Raw genomic sequence first — 21,794 nt, 5'->3', positions numbered from 1 at the left:
ATGATTCATGAATAATGATTAATTATTAAATAAAACTCTTGAATCATCCTATATGGAACGTGACGTCAAATTTATGTCATCGGCATGAAAGTTACGGGCCCTGGTTATAACAAAGTCACTAAGTAACCTCACGGTTATTGAAGTGGAACTTCTCATGCGACTTCCAACTGCGCGTAACACTCAGTTATGGTTACTTTGCGTGGAATGCCGCTCACTCAGCGCGTAACATTCTGTCTCAACGCGACTCACTCATACCATTCATTCACTTATTCACTCAGTCAGTGACAGAACAAAATGCACAGATTGGCTTTAATGGTGGACTGGTTAGTTGGAATGTGTGTTCATATTTAGTTCGAGTGCAAAATTAGTTTGTCTTTTCAATAATTTGAGCAAATAGAAATGTAAAATATTTAAAACAGTAAAAAGACGGACGTGACTAAAGGCAAAAACGTCATGGTCACTTGAAAAAATATTTTTGAGGTTATGTTTGGAAGTTTCACTTCTTTCGCGCGGAGGGTCTCCACAAATTGTTTTTTTCCTAGTGTTGTTCATCAGTGCTATGTCAGTATTCTTTCAGTGTTCAGTGATCAGTCCTAGGTAGGTATCTCTTGGATATTTCCGTATCATGGGTATTGCCCGGTGCGATACATACCTAAGGCACTGGTCCCACCGCGAGTTAGTAAACTATGAGCTATCGGCTATAAAAACGAACAAAAGATAATCACTCCCGCGTAAATAAAAGAGACACGGCGATGTTTCTATAAACTCGCTGTAGTAGCTATCTACTCGCCCAGCGGTGAGCTATCAATATCGCCGTGTCTCTTTTATTTGCACGGGAGTGCTTATCTTTTGTTCGTTTTTATAGCTGATAGCTCATAGCTTACTAGCTCGCGGTAGGACCAGTGCCTATTTACCTTTCCGTGCCTGTCCCAGTAGATAATATTTTGGCAGTGATTTTTGAGTGTGCTGTTAGTAATCAGTCTCTTCGGTGGCCATCGCATCATAGCGTCTTTTCTGACGGGTCCTTATCCGATTGTGGAACACCAGTTCTGCAATGTCTGGTAAAGGACTTTTGGTGATTATACTGATTATGGTTCAAATATAGACAGTCATCAAGCAGTCCCAGGTAATATCAGAGGTGGCTCACTCCGCGATTCCATCTCCGCGCTACAAGTACATGCTGGTGGCCGCGAATTCGCGGCCTAATCAGGGGTGGCGCGCATTCTCACAAAACGCACTTCAGCACTTTCTAATGTTACTATACGTCGCTAGTTTTTTTAAAGGTTTATATGCGATATCCGCGTGTGGAATGGCTAATAATGCTTAGTTAAATTAACATCATGGATAAAATAGGACAATCTTATCGATCTAACTACTAATTGTGTCATTTATGTCCCACGGAAAAGTTCAATAAGGCTTGTGACAAACAAAAATAAATAAATACTGTACATACCTAGAAAATACCCAAGACTTGAATATAATAGCATAACATTTTATCTGAGTATTAATATTTTTAATCCATAGGTAACCCTAGCGTCCAACGCTGCGCACGTGCGGCTCGTTTCTTTGTAAGAATTTTGTAGGCATTTAAAAAGGCGGTATTTCGTGAACATCAGAGTAGTGGGCCTTCTGTGTACGGTTGTAGGTTTTTCATAGTGTTGTTCGTCAGTGGTCTGCCAGTATTTGGTCAATGTTCAGTCCCAGGTAATATGTAGGTTTTCATAGTGTTGTTCGTCAGTGGTCTGCCAGTATTTGGTCAATGTTCAGTCCCAGGTAATATGTAGGTTTTTCATAGTGTTGTTCGTCAGTGGTCTGCCAGTATTTGGTCAGTGTTCAGTCCCAGGTAGGTCTCGGTGGTTTCCGTATTAATGTATCTTCCGGGGCGATGTGGATAGGGTTGTTGAAGTCCACTTCGATGGTTTCCGGTATTGGGTCGTAGTAGATTATGTGCTCGTTGTGGTTTTCTGAAAAGGATTTAATTTATTCGTTAAGAACTTCGATATATGGTAAACTAGCTTTTGCCCGCGGCTCCGCTCGCTTTAAATTAGAAAATGCGCAACGCTCCATACAAACTTCTACCTCCCATTCTAGGGAAGTGGGGGGTTAGAAAGAAACAAAATGTAGCCTATGACACTCTCCATCCCTTCAACTATCTCCACTTAAAAAATCACGTCAACACGTCGCTCCGTTTTGCCGTGAAAGACGGATAAACAAACAGACACACACACTTTCCCATTTATAATATTAGTATGGATAGGACACAGTTACACTAAAATACTTTTGACTGATCGGTCTAAGGAATTTACACATATACATGATGTAATATTTGCATGCATTTAGTTATGTTCTATTGATTGATTGATTGATTGATTGAATACGCCCTCATACTTAATTCAATAAGCATAGTGTCTATATTAAAATGGTTTACTGGTTTAATGGTTAATGGTAAATCGGTTCATCCGTTCGGGAGCTACGATGCCACAGACAGACACACACACAGACAGACATATAAACAGACAGACAGACACACAGACAGACAGACACGAACACCCCGTCGTTTTTGCGTCGGGGGTTAAAAATACAAATTTAATACTTACGGGTCAAATTCAGTCTAGCAATAATATCATCTAAATGATGTTGCTCTAACGTCGCTGTTATAGTGCCGCGCGCACGCAAGCTTCTCCTATCACGTTCCGTATCGTCTCCGTGCTTTTCCGTACTATCTCCGTGTTTCTCCGTATCGGCTCCGTGTCGCTCCGTGTCCGTTCCGTGTTGTGTGTCGGAGCCGTGTGTCGTGTCGCGACGGTGGCGGGACGAGCGCGAGATGGATACGGTGGCGTTACGGTTGAGGAGGGGTAGCGTGAATACTGATTCGGAGAGTGGGGTGTTGTCTGGACCGAATTCCTGGAATCAGATATTTTTTTAATATAAGAATAATTGTAAAAGAAATATTAAGTCTGGGGGTATTCACCACATTTAAGTAAAGCCGCAGATATTCAGACGATATTTGTGCTGCAAAAGCGAGCTGTACGTTCCATATATGGACTGGGCGCTCGAGCTTCCCTAAGAGAGAAATTCAAAGAGGTGAACATTCTTACCGTTGCCTCTCAGTACATACTTGAGAATATTATGTATGCTAGGAAAAACATCCATGAATACAAGCTTAACAGTGATATCCATAACTATAACACTAGAAACAAACATAAACTTGCCGTGCCCTTCCACCGTCTCCGTAAGGTTAGTACGTCTTTCGTTGGGAACTGTACACGTTTTTATAACAAAATCCCCATTGATGTAGTGAACTTGCCACTCGGCAAATTTAAGTCACATGTTAAGCGCTGTTTGCTAGGTAAAGCTTACTATACGGTAAATGATTTTATAAATGATAAAAATGCCTTTAAGCCAGTAGCTTGATTATGGTAGCAGAAGTTTGTAATACAACCGTACTAGTATCCAGTAAAAATGACACAGCGTAATTTTTCTCATGTGATTGTATTGTATCATTAGTTATGTTAGTAGGACGCTTAGAGACCTTATACACCTCTAAGATTTTTGTTTTCATTATATAGCGTAGTTATATAAAATTTATTTAAAGTATGATAGTACACTGACCCTTAGAGACCTTTACATCTCTAAGTCACGTTGAGCATGTAATTAGTTATGTATAGCTATACTAGGCATTGTTGCCCTCTTTAATGTCACCTACAAGCTTAATGTCGTGTTTCACTGTGTCGATTTTTCTTTTGTCAATTTGCTGTTAGCTTGAACATGTCATGCTCGCTTAAAAGTCTTTGCTTACGGTGGCGTGTTGATCGGGTCGCCACCTTCCCGAATGGAGGTTGAGGGAGGCGATGGCTGAGATACGCGTCATACTCGTGAACGGGTGCTGTTTGTGGAGACTGGTCTGTTCAAGCTTACCTGGGCCACATGTTTTGTTAGATTATTTAACTTTACTTTTGAGCGGATTGCGAGACACTACATTCGGTTCTTGTAAAAATTAAACTTAAGTAAGTAATGTCTTAAGGATGACACTAGAGACCATCACGTTGTCGTTTAATTTAGTTAATTTTAGCTTTTGGACACTTAGAGACTTTATACATCTCTGAGATTTTGATTATATTTTATTTTAAAATAGACTCCTTACTTTAATGACCTTGTTGTCGTTTGATTAAGTTAATGTTAGTTTTTTGGACACTTAGAGACCTTATACATCTCTGAGATTTTGATTATATTTTTAAACTTAATTTGTAACCTTGATTGGCCCTTAATATTTATTATTATTTATTAGTAAAATAAATAAATAAATAAATATTATAGGACATTCTTACACAGATTGACTGAGGCCCACGGTAAGCTCAAGAAGGCTTGTGTTGTGGGTACTCAGACAACGATATATTTAATATATAAATACTTATATACATAGAAAACATCCATGACTCAGGAACAAATATCTGTGCCCATCACACAAATAAATGCCCTTACCGGGATTCGAACCCGGGACCGCGGCGCAGCAGGCAGGGTCACTACCGACTGCGCCAGACCGGTCGTCAAAAACATGTTTACATGACATTACAGTAAAACCAATGCGTCACGAAACTTAGATTTTAACAAAAAAGAGAGAAAATAAATAGAACAAAATTAAAAATAAAATTAAACAATTGATTTGGGCGATGACGTCACAGCGTGGCTCCGTTGCGTCGTTTGCCCCGGTGTGGGATTTGGCTTATTTGTAAACTTGATTTGTTCTTTAATGATTGACAACTAGAGACTTGTACATCTCTTGAAATGTGTAATTTAGCTGTTCATTTTCTGTATTTTTTATTTTTTTTTGTATTATTTGACAAAGGTTTTTACTTTTAAATATTTTAATTTTATAAAATTTGACTCTTGGAGACGCTATACATCTCCATGGATTATTTGATTAAGTATAATATTTTTACTTGTAATATTCAGTCTTTTACAACTATTGAAGTATTATAGATTTCTTTTATCTTTGTATCTGTTTGCACTTTCTTTATGTATTGATTATAGTTAGTAATAATATGACATTTAGAGACTTTATACATCTCTAATTCTATATCAGTGTATAGCTACTTTGCTTATGATTAATATTTTTAGTTAATATTTCTATTAATTTCATTTGTTTAACTTTAATGAATACTCTGTAATGTTGACATGTAAAAGTGCCCCCGTGGCCTATTTGCTGAATAAATGATTTTGTATTTTGTATTTTGTATTTTGTATTTGAATTTTTTTTTTAATTGACAGCAGTCACTTACAGATTTGAGTTTGTGCGACGGATCTTTTTGCGCATAGCAAGAGTTTTTTAACTCTAAAACTAACCCTCAAATCAAGGGTGAACATTGAACAGGCACCTTCTGAGCGAGTTCGCTTCATCGGAGGCCACGTCTTCGCCTATGCTGGCCTTGAGTGAGCCAGCCCATTTTTTTACGAAATAGGCAGCAAACGAGCAGACGAGCTGCCTGGTGGGAAGCAGTTATCGACGCCCATGGACATAAGCAACATCGGGGGAGTCATTTAGCGTTGCCGACCTTTGAGAACCCTAAATACCTGCTTCTTGAAGAACCCCATGTCATAGCGCAAGGGGAACACCTCAGAAGGTAGCTCATTCCACAACTTGCATGTTCTGGGCAAAAACGAGCGAGAGGCCTGTTTGTTCTTGGTTTGTTTGTTATAATAAAAAAAAAACTTTTTGAGACATACCAGGCACTTTCCGCTGACGCAGTAAGAAGCGTTGTTTTTGCCACAAGACGTTCCGAGTGGGAACCAGCCTTCATGTCCATTAACTAAGTAGAAGCGATGCGATACGCGTTCATCTTGGCACGCTATTCGACAAGGCCGGTCGGGATCCTCTGTGAAAATACGAAACAGAACATATTTTAAGTGGTAAGAGTCCACAGCAAGCTCCGTTCTCCATACAAACATTAAACATGTTAACTATAAAACTCCTGTGAGACTCAAGCGTCGCGCTCTCGACATGTAAAGGCGGGGTCGCTACTCTTGAGAAAGATCCTCGAAAATGGATCGAAACATGTCGAACGCTACATCGACTTAACACGTGAGTAACCCGCTTAAAATATTTTTAATTAAACATGTTGTTATACTCATATTTAAAAACTACTAATGTATTGGATTGTAATAAAACATGGCATACTTATAAAGGAAATTAGTTTTGGCAGCTTCAGATATTTAAAAAATAACATAACCTAACGACAAAATTAAAATTTTGAAAAAACCCCCGACCGTGACCTAGTGGACCGATTTTCATGAAACATGGCCAAGAACACTCCCGACTAACACAACTTTCAAACAAAAAAAACTAAATCGAAATCGGTTCATCCGTTCGGGAGCTACGATGCCACAGACACACACACAGACAGACAGACAAACAGACAGACAAACAGACAGACAGACAGACAGACACGTCAAACTTATAACACCCCGTCGTTTTTGCGTCGGGGGTTAAAAACTATGTTTGCACGGGATGGTGACATAAGACCGAGCTTGCAGCAGACTCCTATGGAAGAAAAGTACGCAAGTGGCGTGATACGAGTTTGACCTTTTTTCTGATTTTACGCTCGCCTATATTGCCAGTAATAAATCCCGCCTCAATTTTTTAAGCCTGTCGTAAACTTAAGGAAATATATCGCAGGTACACTTGTAAATTTAGTAGCGATTCCTTGCTCCCTGACTGCCAATGCCTTAAATTAAGTTGAAAGTATAATAATAAATAATGTAACTAACCGAGCGCTGGCGATATCTGCATGCCAAGCCCTGACAGTCTTCTGACTCTCTCCTTGTACTTCGTGCACACCATCGTCGCGTACTGGTATGGTGACTTCCTTTGGGTACAGCCCTGAAACAAAATCGTCATGGTAATCTGCTTCTTTTACAAGTATTCTTTTAAGGATGAGTGAAAGGAGGCTAAATAAGAGTCTGAGGTAGAAGTAGAAATTGAATTTGACAAGGGTAGACCTCGACGGAGTTTCTCTAATTAAATCGGGGAAATCGTAAAGAAATGCCAGGTCCTTACCTGCGAGCGCATGTCAGGATAGGGAACATGACTGTACTTAAAATAAAATATTTTTCAGTACAGATGGTGTTTTTTTACGCACTAGTGCGAGAAGTGGTTCATTATATGCCAGGTCGAAACTTCGGAGGCTCATCAGGCCCCGTAGCCGAATGGCATTTCTCCGACGCCAAACGAAAGCGATACGCCGCTGGCTCTGTCGCGCCAATACACAAGCGCGATAGAGATAGATATCTACTAGCGCTTCGTTTCGTGAGCGTTTCGTGAGCGATTGTGCCATTCGGCTAGCCACCCTGTACTGAAAAACGTCGTACGAGACACGTGCGAAAAGGAAATTCGTAACTCGTGTCGATTTAAAACACTCCCTTCGGTCGTGTTTTAATTTATCGCCACTCGTTTCGAACTTCCTTTTTTACGCACTTGTATCGTAATGTACTATTATACAATGCACGAAATAAAGCATTAGATAATTATAAGAAAAACATGGACAGATCAAATTTCTATGTAAGAAGGTCGTCACTCAACTCGATTTCATAATAAATTCCATATTAGCAAGTCGTTAGAATTCGTTTTGGCAGTTTTAAAGAAGAAGTTGATTTGACTAGGAGGCAAGTAGCCTATTGGTTTTTGCCTGACCCGTCGGGAGATAGGCGTGGCTATTTTGCATGTCTTACCAAGTCAGCTCTTGCGGAGTCAGGTCTGCACAGCTGTATGCTGGTAGTTCGGGAAGCTCTCACTAGACGTACGCCGGTTCCAGGAGCTATGCAGTGGTAATGACAGCCGCTGGATGGTCGCCATTGAGAGCCGACGGCGCGGCGCCATGTTGATGATGTTTTCGATCTAAAATGAGAGAAGTAATTACATCGAGTCGCAGGTATCCATAGGTTACGGTGACCGCTTTCCATCAGGCGGACCTGATTGTTATCGACGTAATATAAAAAAAAACTACATATTTTATCACAGAGACTTCTAAATGAGAGCTTTGACAGTCAGTTTAGAGGAATCGACTTACCCCCTAATTCAAGGGGGTAACGTTTATACGTTCACTAAAGTTATCAAGCCGATAAAGTTCGTTTGTCCCTTTCTATCTCATCAATACGTCGGAAAGGGACAAAGAAACTTTATCGGCTTGATAACTTTAGTGTACGTTTATGAATAAGGGGGTTAGTTTTTTTATTATGATATCCGTCAACAATTTGCAAATAAATATCAGTCAGTAAAGGTGGAATAATTACTATTCTGAACGAGACTTGAACCTCTGGACAAGGAACTTTGTCACCATATGAGCCTAGCGACATCTACCGTGAAAGGATTGAACTTGATTGGCTGCTGAAGTTCCATAGTTGTGCTAAAAACGTTTTTTCTGAACCGGTATGTACTTACGATGATGTGGACTGTTGAGGAGCAGCGGTCTGCAGCTGAAGAGCCTCCCATTCGCAGTCTCCCGGACGAAGGGAGAACTCGGTATCGGCGTTTGCGTTGCACGTGAATTTCTGCAAATTTAAATTAATAATAATAACTATTGGGGACATCTTACAAATCAACTTAGCCCCAAACTAAGCAAAGCTTGTACTATGGGTGCTAAGCGACGATATACATACTTAAATAGATAAATACATACATATACATATAAAACATCCATGACTCAACTCAAACATCATGAACAAATACATACCTGTGCTCATCACACAAATAAATGCCCTTACCGGGACTCAAACCCAGGACCGCCGCTCAGCAGGCAGGGTCACTACCGACTAAGCCAGACCGGTCGTCAAATTGATCAAGTTAATATATTGCCAAAGGTGATATACAAATGAATTATAGCAAATATCAAGATCTAGAGATTCTAAAGTGAAGATAGAAGTATGTGACCTCGGTGTCGGCAAAATCTGGTGCTATACCAAGATCGATCAAAGTGGCGTGCTCTTGTGTTGGAGGCCAAAACTCATTTTGGGTTTATCGCGCTAGTAAGGAAGTAAACACTTAAATAGCAAGTCTGTCGCGGTAAATTTACTCTTGTTTGAAAGAAATGAAAGGAAAATAAATTGAATTACTTGGAGTGTAGGATGGATTGTTGGGACGGTAGGGAATGCAATAACCGACCAAATTTCATAACCGGTTGCGATTAAGGTTATGCCTAAAAAATAACCGACAACGGGTTATGATCGGTTACGGTTATTTTCGGCAAAAAGTGGTAAATTTTCAGTCAAAGAACCGAAAAAATAAATAACAAGTATCAGGGGAATGAAAGTATAATAAGTCTGTGTTTTTTAAATGCAACCCGGAAGTTAGGGAAAATGATAATAAGGCATTTGATGTGATATAAATGATATACCTAATATTCACTCAAAATTGGTCACAAGTAAGGGACGAAAGTTATATTTTCGTTACTGAAGTACACGAATGACCAAAATGATAGTCACAGCCAAAGAGGCAGTATTTTCTAGTAACTAAAAGGTCCAATACATCGAATTTCAGTCGTAAAATAATAACCGACAATAACCGTAACCGGTTATTTGAGTTATCAAATAATCGGTTCTGTAAATTTGTCAAATAACCGGTTATAACCGATTATTTCGGTTTGCATTCCCTAGTGGCCGGATGACGGATATAATATATCATTCGGGAGATAAAGGTTAAAGGGAAATCTTACTTGACAAACTCCTGAAATACAGAACATGGGTGACATTGTTGAGCAGGCTGTGCCATCCGGTAGTGTCCAGCCGCGGGATTTGTAGCCTCCTCCGCGAGTGTCGCACCACACTGCACAAGCGCTGCTTACATCTAAAAAATATAGACATAACGATCATGACCTAGTACCAATTAAAAAAAATATATTGATGACACCTTACACAGATCAACTTAGCCCCAAACTAAGCAAAGCTTGAACTTTGTATGCTAAGCGACGATATACATACTTAAATAGATAAATACATAGAAAACATCCATGACTCAGGAACAAATATCTGTCGCTAATCACACAAATAAATGCCCTTACCGGGATTCGAACTCAGGACCGCGGCTCAACATTCAGGGTCACTACCGACGGAGCCAGACCGGTCGTCGAATTGCACCAACTAACCAAACCTAGGCTGATGAGTGTCACGGAGCAATGTATCGAACTGATCATGCTATAAAATTTTGAGAACGCCAAGTTAGGAGTGTGTGTGTGGATTGAGTGAGCACCTTCCGAAAATAAAAATAAATATGCTGATCATTTAGTAAAAGTTCTAAAACAATTGTAAAACGAATCTCTGAATTTGTAAAAAGATAAATCAAAAGATACAGCCATTAACATGTGCTCACTCAGTTCTCACAAACTACCAACGAAAACAGTGAATATATTCATTTAACATATAATATTTATATACTAACATTTAGTAAAAAATAGGCCAACCTACCTCTATAAATATTAGATCACCTAGTGACGAAAAAAAAAATTGAACGAAACTCCCCAATCTCAATATGACAATGGGAAGGTGGGGAAAATCAGGAGCCGACATAGTGTGGTCACCCTACTTGATACATTTGTATGAGAAAAGTTATGTCTGAATATCTTTAAAACCAGACAACGAATATAAAATATTAGATGGTGGATATTTAGTAAAAATTTTTACTAAATGTTGAAGTACTTTCGAGTGTCTTAGGTGCTACAAATCGTAAGATATTTACATTTTTAACTTTCTCAAAACGTGTGGACTGAGTGAGCACTTACAAAAATTTATTATAAAAAAACCTGACACGTTAGTGGTTCGTTTTGTATTTTACAAATTCCCATTTCACTTTTACTAAACTATACACATATAATAGCGGTCTAAATCTTATGTTTTTCATCAAAATTCGGCTTTTCAAAAGTGTGAGGATTGAGTGAGCATAAGAAACTATTTGTAAAAAATTAAATACGTCACTAGGTGATCTAATATTTATAGAGGTAGGTTGGCCTATTTTTTCCTAAATGTTAGTATATAAATATTATATGTTAAATGAATATATTCACTGTTTTCGTTGGTAGTTTGTGAGAACTGAGTGAGCACATGTTAATGGCTGTATCTTTTGATTTATCTTTTTACAAATTCAGAGATTCGTTTTACAATTGTTTTAGAACTTTTACTAAATGATGAAATTTTTATTTTATTTTCGGAAGGTGCTCACTCAATCCACACACACACAGTTAGGACAGACGGTTTGGTGCAACGACTTTTCTTGTGGGAGCGGAATATATTTGTCATCTCACTAATAGACCATGAAGAAGTTGGAATACCGACATTAAAACTTCGCGTTTGAATAACTGCTGACATAGTTCCTATAAGGTTTATTAGGAGCTACTTCTTTTGCCCTCCAGCAGATCGTTTGCAAATTATCCCACTGTCATTGAAGACACATTAAGGTACAGAAAACTGACTACCAGCCAGATCCGGATGAAGTTTGACTTACCTTCCGTATCTATCCTCTGCAGACCAGTTCCAATGAGATCAGGGTCTACTTCCCTCGCCCGCCGGCAGATCTGGTCCGCGAACTCTCTCACTGTCATCGGAGGCACATTGTGACACTGTAATAGTTAATTGTTATACAAGGGGGCAAAGTTGTATTTTAACGCCGAGGTGGAATTGAAAAACGAGCAAGTGAAAGGAGTTTTTTAACACACGAGAAGTAAAATACATTTGCACCCGAGTGTAACACAAAACTTTTCCCCTCACTATAGCGAGGAAACTACAACGCAAAAAATGCGTTTATCACTGCTTCCAGTAGTTCCACAGGTGGTAAATCATCTTTATTACTAGATTCACCTACTTTTATCAATTTTAAAACAGTTAATTTGACTTTATTCAAGGTCAAATTACTTTACCCACTAGTGGATAAAATGCGTTTTTACGCGCTGGTATTAAAGGACAAAACACGTGTTTCCGAGCTAGTGAGGGGAAAAATAATTTTCATTAATTTTTAATTTTTTTTATGGTGGCAGAATCCTGTTTAAAAGACCCGTATTTCGGAATGATAAAAGATTTAGTCAAATATGAAACAAAAACTGTAGTGGTCTCTGATTCAGTAGGGTACCAAAGTTACGAAAATATCGGTTTTGTATCTTTTCTTATCCCTGGGTTCTAAAGTAGTTACAAGGGGATGTAACTGAGATAAACTATAAGATATGAGAACGACAGGATAAAGTATAAATGTACGAACCTGCTGTGCGTGACAAGATTGGTATTTCTTGTCATGCCCGGAACAGTAGCTGTTCCCATTGTCATGCCTGAAACAGAAATAAATTCTTCTGTTAACGCATTTTCATCACAAAATATTTTTGGTCTATCTCTAGAGTTTCAGAAAATTACTGTAGGTCGCTGGGGTGCCAGTGTCTGCAAGCTGGCGGGCACACACTCCGATCAGTTGGATCAATGTAATTGGATAGTAATACGAGAGAGATACAGAAAGAAAGAGATAGCTGACCTGGGTCGCTGGCAGCGCCTGTTAGCGACAGCTACCCCTGTAGCTGCCGGGGCGTGGGAGTCTGTCAGCAAGCAGGCGGACGCGCATTCAGACCAGGCTGACCAACGCGTCCATTGACCCCGGCGGGGCACCCCGGCGCGCTCCACGCAATCTCCGCCGCGGCAATACTAGAAAAAAAAAGTTCCTTGGTTTAACTTAGGAACAATTTCCAGAATAAAGGCATACTTATGGCACACTACATGGCGACCCTGCCAGATACGTCCTCTACCAAGCTACGTCCGTCCGCTAAGGAGAAAGGTTAAAGGACAATAAATCATTTCATTTCATTTCAGGATCCATACACTACGAGGGATACTATCTACAGTCAAGTTAATAAGATAGATACGAAAAAATTGCGAAAAATATGTATACACAACCTGGATGTGTGGGAATAGTAGTGTATACTGTGATATGTTTTATGGCACTTTGTCCGTATCCATTACCTTGACTATACAAGATCAAACATAATCTTTGAAAGACAAGAGACATCCGCCTTTATACGGAGCGGTGCCACGGTGCTATGTGGATGCTGCTGCTTTATGATTAACGCTTTAAGTGAGAGGAATACCGAGATCCGTCCTCGCACCAAGGTGCAAGACGTACCTACTTATAGGTTTCATTATTACCAAACTAAAATGGAGTTGGGCGGAACATGTTGCTAAGCTGAGTGATGGCAAGTGGACTAAAATGTTAACAGAATGGTGGTCGCTTACTTTAGGGCCAGTTGCATCAACCACATGTGACAGACACATCATCGTCACAGCAGACGTCTATGGAACTTCCCATACAATAAAGTTTAACGAACGCTTCAACGGTGACAGACGGTTTGATGCAACCGGCCCTTAATATAAGAAGTGCCTGAGACAACGGGATGAGACTAGCCCAGGACCGGGAGATGTGGCGTAGTGAAAAGAGGCTTATACTCAGCAGTGGGCGATAAAGGTCTGGTTATGATGATGAGCGCTTCAAGAGCATTTTGAACGACTTACCATATCTTCTCCACACTTGGTGCCCTCCAAAGCGGGGTGCGAGGTCCAGGTATACCTCTCACGTTGACAATGCAGGTCTCTGCAAATGTCCTCTAAACTTTGGGCTCCGGAGTGGCGGCTGCCGCGACCGTATTTTAACATGCCTGAAAACAGATTACTCTTGACTTAAACTAAAATAGTGTATGTATTACTAAAGTGTAAGGCCGGAGTCGCTCGGTGCGGGGCGGGAGAGCGTGCGTACAATCGTGCGTCGACTCAGGACACTTCTATGGGCTTCACTCAATTGTTTGACATGTACGCCGAACGCCTCGCCCTACTGCACGAGCCCCAATACGAGCGTGCACTCAGGCCTTACACTTAGGGTCCCCCCACATCTAGCGTCTCGCGAGCGTAGCGTCGGGCCAACTGTATGGCAAAGCCTGACGCCGCGTCGGCGCGACGTCGATGCGGCGTCTTTTTCCATACAGTTGGCCCGACGCTACGCTCGCAAGACGCTAGATGTGGGGGGACCCTTAGACGGAATAGTTGAACGCAAAGGATAAGCGACTAAGGACCCATTTAGACGGTATGAGAACTCGCATACGAGATTTATTACATTGCGGTATTTGATGGCTGTGCAAAATTGTATGTAACCTCAACAGCCCGCAATGTAACTAAAATCGCATGCGAGTTCGCCTATCAGGCCTAACGGCCCAGCCACGACATTGGTCTAAGCGCGACAGCGGTGAGCGGCGGCCATACATTGGAGCGAGACACAGCGATGGGACTTTTCTTTCGCACGTATGGCTGCCGCGCTTAGACCAATGTCGTGGCTGAGCTGTAAGACTTGGAACAAACACTATAGTTTTATGAAATTCCCAGAACTCTTTACAAAATATTACGTAATGTAAATAAATTAGCAATGCTGTTTTTTCCAATGATATTTAGAAAATTTCAAGGTTTGATTGGACAACCGTTTTCATGATTAATGAGTGACTAATCAATTAAATTAGTAACAAAACGGTAGTTTACAGTAATCTGTAACTGTTTTTAAAGACGGTCAAACTTTAGGCACTAAACAAAAGGTGGCAAATTCGAAAAATGTATCATACAGCGCGTGTTTTTCTAAACCATGACTATGGCGCAATGATTCATTGGGATGAACTACAAGTATGGGGTTCTTAAAAAAAAAAGGAATGTATAAGCGGCAACGCGCATATGACACCCTTAGAGCTGCAGGCGCCCATAAGGTTACGGTGACCGCTTTCCATCAGGCGGATCGTATGCCTGTTTGCCACCGATGTCGTATTAACACGTTCGCGGACGCGTATTCTATAGCATACGTTTTTGTACTACTTCTGGTGACGCGTATGCTATAGAATACGTTATTTGGTTTGAATATTTTACCCAATAGTATCTTAAACATAGACAACATCGAACTCTTTAAGAAACGACTATTTACGTTCTTATCAAACAAAGCATACTATTCAATCGAAGAATATAAAAGAGACAACACGAGTATTTGAGTATTATTATTAATTACAATTCTTAATTATATAATGTTGAACTGGTTATGGTTAATAGAAAATATTTGCATGTTACTTATATTTATTAAGTATTTAATGTACTTCACAACCACCAATGAATTTGTATACCTAATGTTGGTAAAACATAGTGATACTAAGAAATTATTTTGTAACACCTATGTACTGTACCAAATAAATTGATTGATTGATTGATTGATTGATTGAATTTCTGCTTCTGTTTGTTTTGTAATCTGCTTGTTCACAGTATAATATTATTCACCAACATTTCCTCTACCATTCACTAGAATCATAGTATGCATACTGCAACATTACATAGTTTTATCGCAGTTAAAAAATATGCTGTGGCGTCACAAATTGAGTTCACCTTTTTGTGACGCGTATGCTATAGAATACCTCTTTGTATGGAAATTTGCTCAGTAGCCCCTCGAGTGTCACCGGGAGTTGGCCCGTGAAATGTGGCCAAATTTCGAGCGCAAACGCAATTTTACGGATTGTTTAAAAAATCATAAGTAATTATTTTTACAGTTTCTATATATTTTTGTGTTGCGGTTTTGTTAACAAACATGTCCACTGTCGTTTTATAATAATACACCGTGATTTTGGTTACGATAAATTAAGAAAACCGAGGCATGTTTATACCTATTATTTGAGTAATTTCTTCTCTTCGTACTTAGGGCCTTATCACACTTGCGATTTGCGGGCGATTTGAAAGCGAAACGAACGCGCAGCGAGTTCGCCGCGAGTGCGCAGCGAGTTCGCCGCGTCTAGAGTCGAGACCTCATGCTGTATTCATCAGCAAAATTAATTTCTATCCACTTTAGTTTAAGTCGATATTTGTAGTAGTTTATTATCTACGAATGTGGACAGATGGACAACCAACAATAATGGCACCGTCGGAAGATTCAAATACTGTTGCAATGGATATCGCGACGAACACGCTGCGCACTCGCGGCGAACTCGCTGCGCGTTCGCTTCGCTTTCGCTTCGCTTTCAAATCGCCTGCAAATCGCAAGTGTGATAAGGCCCTTAGTCATTGCTTTGCTCATATAATTGTGAATAAACCCTATTTCTGGTTGATACTGACTGTTTACGTTAAATCATGTCTTTTTGAGTGAATTTTGTTGGTGTTTAACTACTTGAACTTGGTTTAGATGCTTGTAAAATAGCATATAAAGCTGGGCGAATCATCGCGTAGTGAGAGGTAGTGGATGAGTTCTACCCAGAAATCATCGCACCAAACGAAGGCCTTTAGCACCTATACAACAGCAGGTTTGAACAAACATTATTCTAGTCTCAATGAGGAAACGGGTGACTACAGTTCTGACGAAAGTTAGGTACTCCAAAAGAGTCTGTAGGAGATACACATTTAGACAATTCTTATTGTACCAAAAAACTCTGTATTCGTGAACAAGCTTTATACTTTTATTTGTGGGCATCATCCCCGCAGCCAGAAACACTAAATGTTTTATTTGATATGATTCTACAGAATGAATCTGCTGTATCACCATCTATGGATCGTATGCTATAGCATACGGTGTCATATAAGATCACATTTTGACTCAGTATTGTGTCACGGTATGCTATAGCATCGTATGCTATAGCATACGGTGTCACATAAGATCACATTTTACCTCTGTATTTTGTCAGGTATGCTATAGCATCCGAATGCTATAGCGTTCCTCGTCACATAATAACCCTAATATAAGCTGTCTAAGGACAGGTATGCTATAGCAGTCGAAAAATTCCCATACAAAATATTAGTGTCCCAGAGGGGTGACTGAGCGTCCGCGAACGTGTTAAATAAAAAAAACATCGACGAGCCATAACACTTAAAAATGATTGAAATTGTTGGAGCGAAGATTTAATTCAAATAGAAAATTTTAATTTCTCGCCTTTTAGAGTGCTAACATTTGGTTGACCCTCTATGAATTCAAGTTTTACACTTCGGTTTTGTCCATAGATGTCATATATACCATAGATCAAGCAAATGTATCTACTTAGCGTGTCAAATGAACTCAGTGAAATCCACTGAGTTGTCCGTCTTTGATCGCAGCTTGCAGCTTTCGGGCGTAAATTTTTGTAAGTTGAAGTCAATATAAACATTAAAAATGCCTCGTTACGTGATATTTAATTGATACAACACAAAAATTATGAACACTCAAGGGCCTGAGACATATTTAAAATCACAGGCAAGTAACAACTTCAGTACAAAATCTGACACGCTCGGCCGCCATACAAATAGATGAACTTGTTTCTTCCACGTAAATCTAATTCTGTGGTTTTGTCGTTGTTGTTTTCATCACTAATCATCCGAAAACCTCCGTAAACTTACATTGCTGATCAGCGTCAAATCTCTCTCCTGGTAGTATGCCTTCGGCACTATGGTCCAGCTGCCCAGCCGAGTTACCGTGGTCGAGAAGACACCGGGATTGGACAGTGCTGGAATTAGAAAAAATATGTCATCATCTACATCATCATACTCCTTAAGTTATCCTGTAATTTGCCACAGCACATGAGAGCTTAGGACATGTAATAATCTAACCACAAAATTAAAATTTTGAAAAAACCCCCGACCGCGGCATAGTAGACCGATTTTCATGAAACATGGCTAAGAACACTCCCGACTAACTCAGCTTTCAGACAAAAAAAACTAAATCTAAATCGGTTCATCCGTTCGGGAGCTACGATGCCACAGACAGAAACACACACAGACAGACAGACAGACACGCCAAACTTATAACACCCCGTCGTTTTTGCGTCGGGGGTTAAAGAGACGAAGCGATGCCAGAACGAAAGAAAGGTAGAGGCCGCCCGCTGGCAACAATGCTGGCTGGGTGGTCAAATATAAAGAGAGACCTTACGAAAACCCAATTGCCAGAACCGACAACCCAGGCCAGACTAGGGTTGCAAAAAAACGGTTTTTTTCTGCTTGAAAAAAAAAACATGAAAAAAAACCGTGAAAAAAAACAGTTTTTTTTCTGGAGTATGTTTTTTTTTCTAAAGTACGAAATCTCAAAATTTGAAAGTAGTTAATACTTTTATACGGTTTTTTAGACTTAATGTTAACTATTAAACGAATTTAATCGAATAACTTTAATTTCTGGTCTTATGAAAGTAACATTTACGAAATCTGTAGTTGGTAGTTATCACTTTTTACTGTTGGCAACACCACCGCCTCCCCACGCTACACGCAGCATCGGGGATTCCCCAACAAACGTTTGTATACTGAATGTTAATTGAATTAAAATTTACGTTATTGTTATTGAAACACGTTACAACTCACGAAAAACCGTTATTGTCGTATTATTTGTTAATCTGAAAAAAAAACCATTTTTAGAAAAAAAACCAAGGTGCTCGGTTTTTTTTCATGTTTTTTTTCACAATTCTGAAAAAAAAAACATTTGGTTTTTTTTCTATTTACAACCCTAGGCCAGACTATCCTGGCGTCGTAGAGTGAGGAGACCCGACCCCAAATAAATGGACCAGGGGGGTTACCATGAAGTGCTAAAGCCGTTCAGTTTAGGTTGAGAGAGAGGGACAGAGCTATGGAACTGCTATAGCTTCGTCCCTTTCTCTCAACCTAAACTGAACGGCTTTAGCACTTCATGGTAACCCCCCAGGGTTGGACAAAGAAGATTTGAAAACACTTACTCTAGGAACTTTTGCAGATAATTCTTGCTGCATTGCGACCAGGTAATCTTGCCGCTGCCCAGCGTTGGGCTCATGATGTAGGCGCTGGGGTCGCAGCCGTTGTCTGCTAGTGGGCCGTCGTGCCGCATTCCGAGACTAAAATTAATATAAGAAACGTAATTAGTAATAATCAAAGAGTGCATAGACTGCCATCTCGCGACACAAGCGTAAAACTTTTGAACCTCAGTTTTGACAATTTGGCCCATATTCTTAGCTTGATATGTGTCAAAATTTCAAATATTAATATTAGCGCCATCTAGCCGAGCGTCCTCCAAAGGTGTAACGCCATCTTGGCCACCGTACCTTTTTAGTTGTAGACCTTGGCCGTCTATACGAAGTTATATAGGTCTTTGGTAATAATTCAAATACATTTTGGGATTGATTCTAAGGTGGATAAAAGATTGGTGTAAACTCGCACTATTCACCGATGTGTCATCCTGCTTTGTAAAAGTGTGGGCCCACCATTTTGTTTCGTTTGTTTTAAATTATAAGGTCCATAAGTATGTACTGATGACATCAGGATATTCTCCCACTATAGTGGGAGTATGTACTGATGACATCTCTTTTGTCCTTCATCAGCTACTTTATTCTTACTCTTAGTGTTCGTTTAGTAACAAAAGGTAATAAAGTTATCAAGTACTCACTTGTGCCCTATTTCATGAGCAACGACATAAACGCTTTCAAAATGTCTTCCTTCGTTGACTGTACAACTGCTTGTGACTGTACACATTCCTGCCACTGGTGCAAGGCCTACAATAAACAAGAAGAATATTATAACATTGATAGCTTATTCTTTGTTGAAATTATTTTAACATCAATTCCAGCATATAAATCAAACACTGCGAGCGATTTTATTCCTGCAATATTAGAGGCAACTACAACTTATTACAGTAAAGATACTCACCAACAACCTGACTGCTGACCTTCCCATTCTTACTGACTACATAAAGATCTAATCCAGTTAATATCAACGCATGATCCCAATGCAATGGATCCGTATCCCCTGGCGGATTCTCCAGCCTCTGCCACGTACAGAAATTACTCAAAAACCTGTCTATATCATGAGGCCTCTTCAAATTCGATGGATCCTCATGAAGAATCTCCAGTCTTTTAAGTATAAAATTTACTGGTCTACCTAATGAAGGATCGTGGTATAGTAACTGTACAGCATTTATCATAGCTAGGACGAATCTGACTAACTCCCTCTCTGTATCCTTAGGAAAATTCACAGTCATATGCTTGTACAAATCTCTGTCTATAAACACAGCGGTTTCAACGAACACTGCTGGTAGCACAGCCCTCTTTTGTCTTTCTGTTTGCTTCTCTGTTTTTGTGATTAGTTTGTTAATGAACGCTCCTATAGTTCTGTTTCTATGATTTAAGTCTACTTTGAATTCTTCTAAGGTTTTTCTTGGCGTGTGTATTTCTCTTTTTCTCCTGTGTTTTGTCCAAGTTTTTGCTGGTTCAGGAGCTACGATTGTGTTAAGACTATGTTTTTCTACACAAGAGTCTTCTTTGTTAGTGTCTTCAGTGCGTTTGACTATGACGTGCGTTTTTGAGTCTTTGTCATGGAACCTTTCTGGTAGCGGATGAATTAAATAGTAACTATCATTGGATTTGACTACACCTCTCTGAAAAAGTAAAGCATACAATTATTATTTTCTTGTTACAAACATTTTACTTTGAACATGTACGCTAAACGGTAGTAAAGTTGAAGAATATGTCAATAACTTTTGGTATCAAATATGTCCACGGATTGAGAAAACTGTGGTATTAGGACTACCTAAATAAATTCTAGTAGTCCTTCCATTTGAGTCTCGGGTCTGTCCTGTTTGGTTTTTTCCTTTATGAAGCCACTCCTCTGTTCTACCTATTCCCATTCAACGTGAGAGGTCATGTAAGAGGCACAACGTCTTCTGTCCCAATGGACTTTTGAAATAGGAATGTTTCACGGACACCTAACTTATTTACAACTAACTTTTTCCCACGGCTTCGCCCGCGTACTTAAAGTAATGTTTTTAAAACGTTTCTTTCTAAAACTTTTTGATCTTTGGACCTCCATTTCACCCCCTTAGGATGTGAATTTTGTAGAAGAGCACTAAGAAAAGTGCTCTTCTACACCTTATAAGAAACCTACGTGCCAAATTTGGAGTCTCTAGGACTAGCGGTTTCGGCTGTGCGTTGATATGTCAGTCAGTCAGTCAGTTTCTTCTTTTATATATTTAGATTAGGCATTCCGTTACAGTCTCTTTTGTACTCACCACATCATCACACACAAACAGCGCAGCATTCTCACTCCTGTACCAACACTCCTCATCTTCAACTCCCAGGGCTTCCGTTCCATTGGCCCACCTCCTCATCACGAGGAACTGAGGGTCGAGGAGTTGGTGCCGCGCTGGTGCGAGGCCCAGGTGCTGATGGAGGGGGGATGAGCGCTTGTGGTGGTGAACGATCTCGAATTGAGCATCTGTGGACAGATTAGTGGGGCTGTGAGACGGTTTTATTAGGACAATATGATGTATTTTGATGAGAATATTTTATGGTGTTGAGAAGGAATGATATGATTTGGGAGAGATGATCCAGGGTGCTTCTACTTAGACAAGCATTCACCCGCAGCGAATCAAACGCCAATGTTCTCTTCGTTAAATTTTTAAAGTGTGCAGTGAGACTACCATATCGTTAACCTATTTTGGATATTAGGGTGGTCCAAAAAAAAATTTTTTTTATTGTTTGAGCTCCACATGGTTATTTCTACACGAAAACTTATTAAAATCATGTCAACCAATTTTGAGAACAATCAGACTTTATTTAGAGGTCGCTCAAAATAAAGCAATAATGCCATACTGAAATGTATGAAATGAACTTGACTAAAGAAAAAATCTTACATGGAGGTATTTTAATGGTTTAATTATATTTTTCCCTATTTCATTATAGCTAAATAAAACATGAACCGGGCAGTTTGCAATGTTTTAATTATTTCGGTTTTTATTTTATTATAGGAGATATCCCATTTTAAATGTATCTTGAGCGACCTGTAAATAATGAGCAAATGGG

At 39.6% G+C, this 21,794-nt stretch overlaps 1 protein-coding gene across 1 annotated transcript in view; it reads right to left on the bottom strand.

Annotated features, from left to right (window-relative positions):
• Positions 1-1,775: 1,775 nt before the first annotated feature.
• Positions 1,776-21,794, bottom strand: part of LOC125234961 (A disintegrin and metalloproteinase with thrombospondin motifs 16-like) — a 115,052-nt gene continuing 95,033 nt past the window's right edge. Inside the window, exons 3-18 of the mRNA XM_048141382.1 lie at positions 21,002-21,207; positions 19,645-20,371; positions 19,385-19,490; positions 18,702-18,836; positions 17,383-17,489; positions 13,525-13,667; positions 12,497-12,663; positions 12,233-12,299; positions 11,486-11,600; positions 9,705-9,835; positions 8,435-8,544; positions 7,726-7,891; positions 6,766-6,877; positions 5,725-5,873; positions 2,598-2,904; positions 1,776-1,964 (exon numbers count right to left, since the gene is read on the bottom strand). Of these exons, the coding sequence (XP_047997339.1) occupies positions 1,834-1,964; positions 2,598-2,904; positions 5,725-5,873; positions 6,766-6,877; positions 7,726-7,891; positions 8,435-8,544; positions 9,705-9,835; positions 11,486-11,600; positions 12,233-12,299; positions 12,497-12,663; positions 13,525-13,667; positions 17,383-17,489; positions 18,702-18,836; positions 19,385-19,490; positions 19,645-20,371; positions 21,002-21,207 (2,879 nt within the window). The 3' untranslated portion in view covers positions 1,776-1,833. The remainder of the gene's footprint in view (positions 1,965-2,597; positions 2,905-5,724; positions 5,874-6,765; positions 6,878-7,725; positions 7,892-8,434; positions 8,545-9,704; positions 9,836-11,485; positions 11,601-12,232; positions 12,300-12,496; positions 12,664-13,524; positions 13,668-17,382; positions 17,490-18,701; positions 18,837-19,384; positions 19,491-19,644; positions 20,372-21,001; positions 21,208-21,794) is intronic.

This window comes from Leguminivora glycinivorella, chromosome 16 (assembly GCF_023078275.1).
Source record: "Leguminivora glycinivorella isolate SPB_JAAS2020 chromosome 16, LegGlyc_1.1, whole genome shotgun sequence".
In the NCBI taxonomy this organism is placed as follows: domain Eukaryota; kingdom Metazoa; phylum Arthropoda; class Insecta; order Lepidoptera; family Tortricidae; genus Leguminivora; species Leguminivora glycinivorella.
This window is presented reverse-complemented; position numbering and strand designations above follow the sequence as displayed.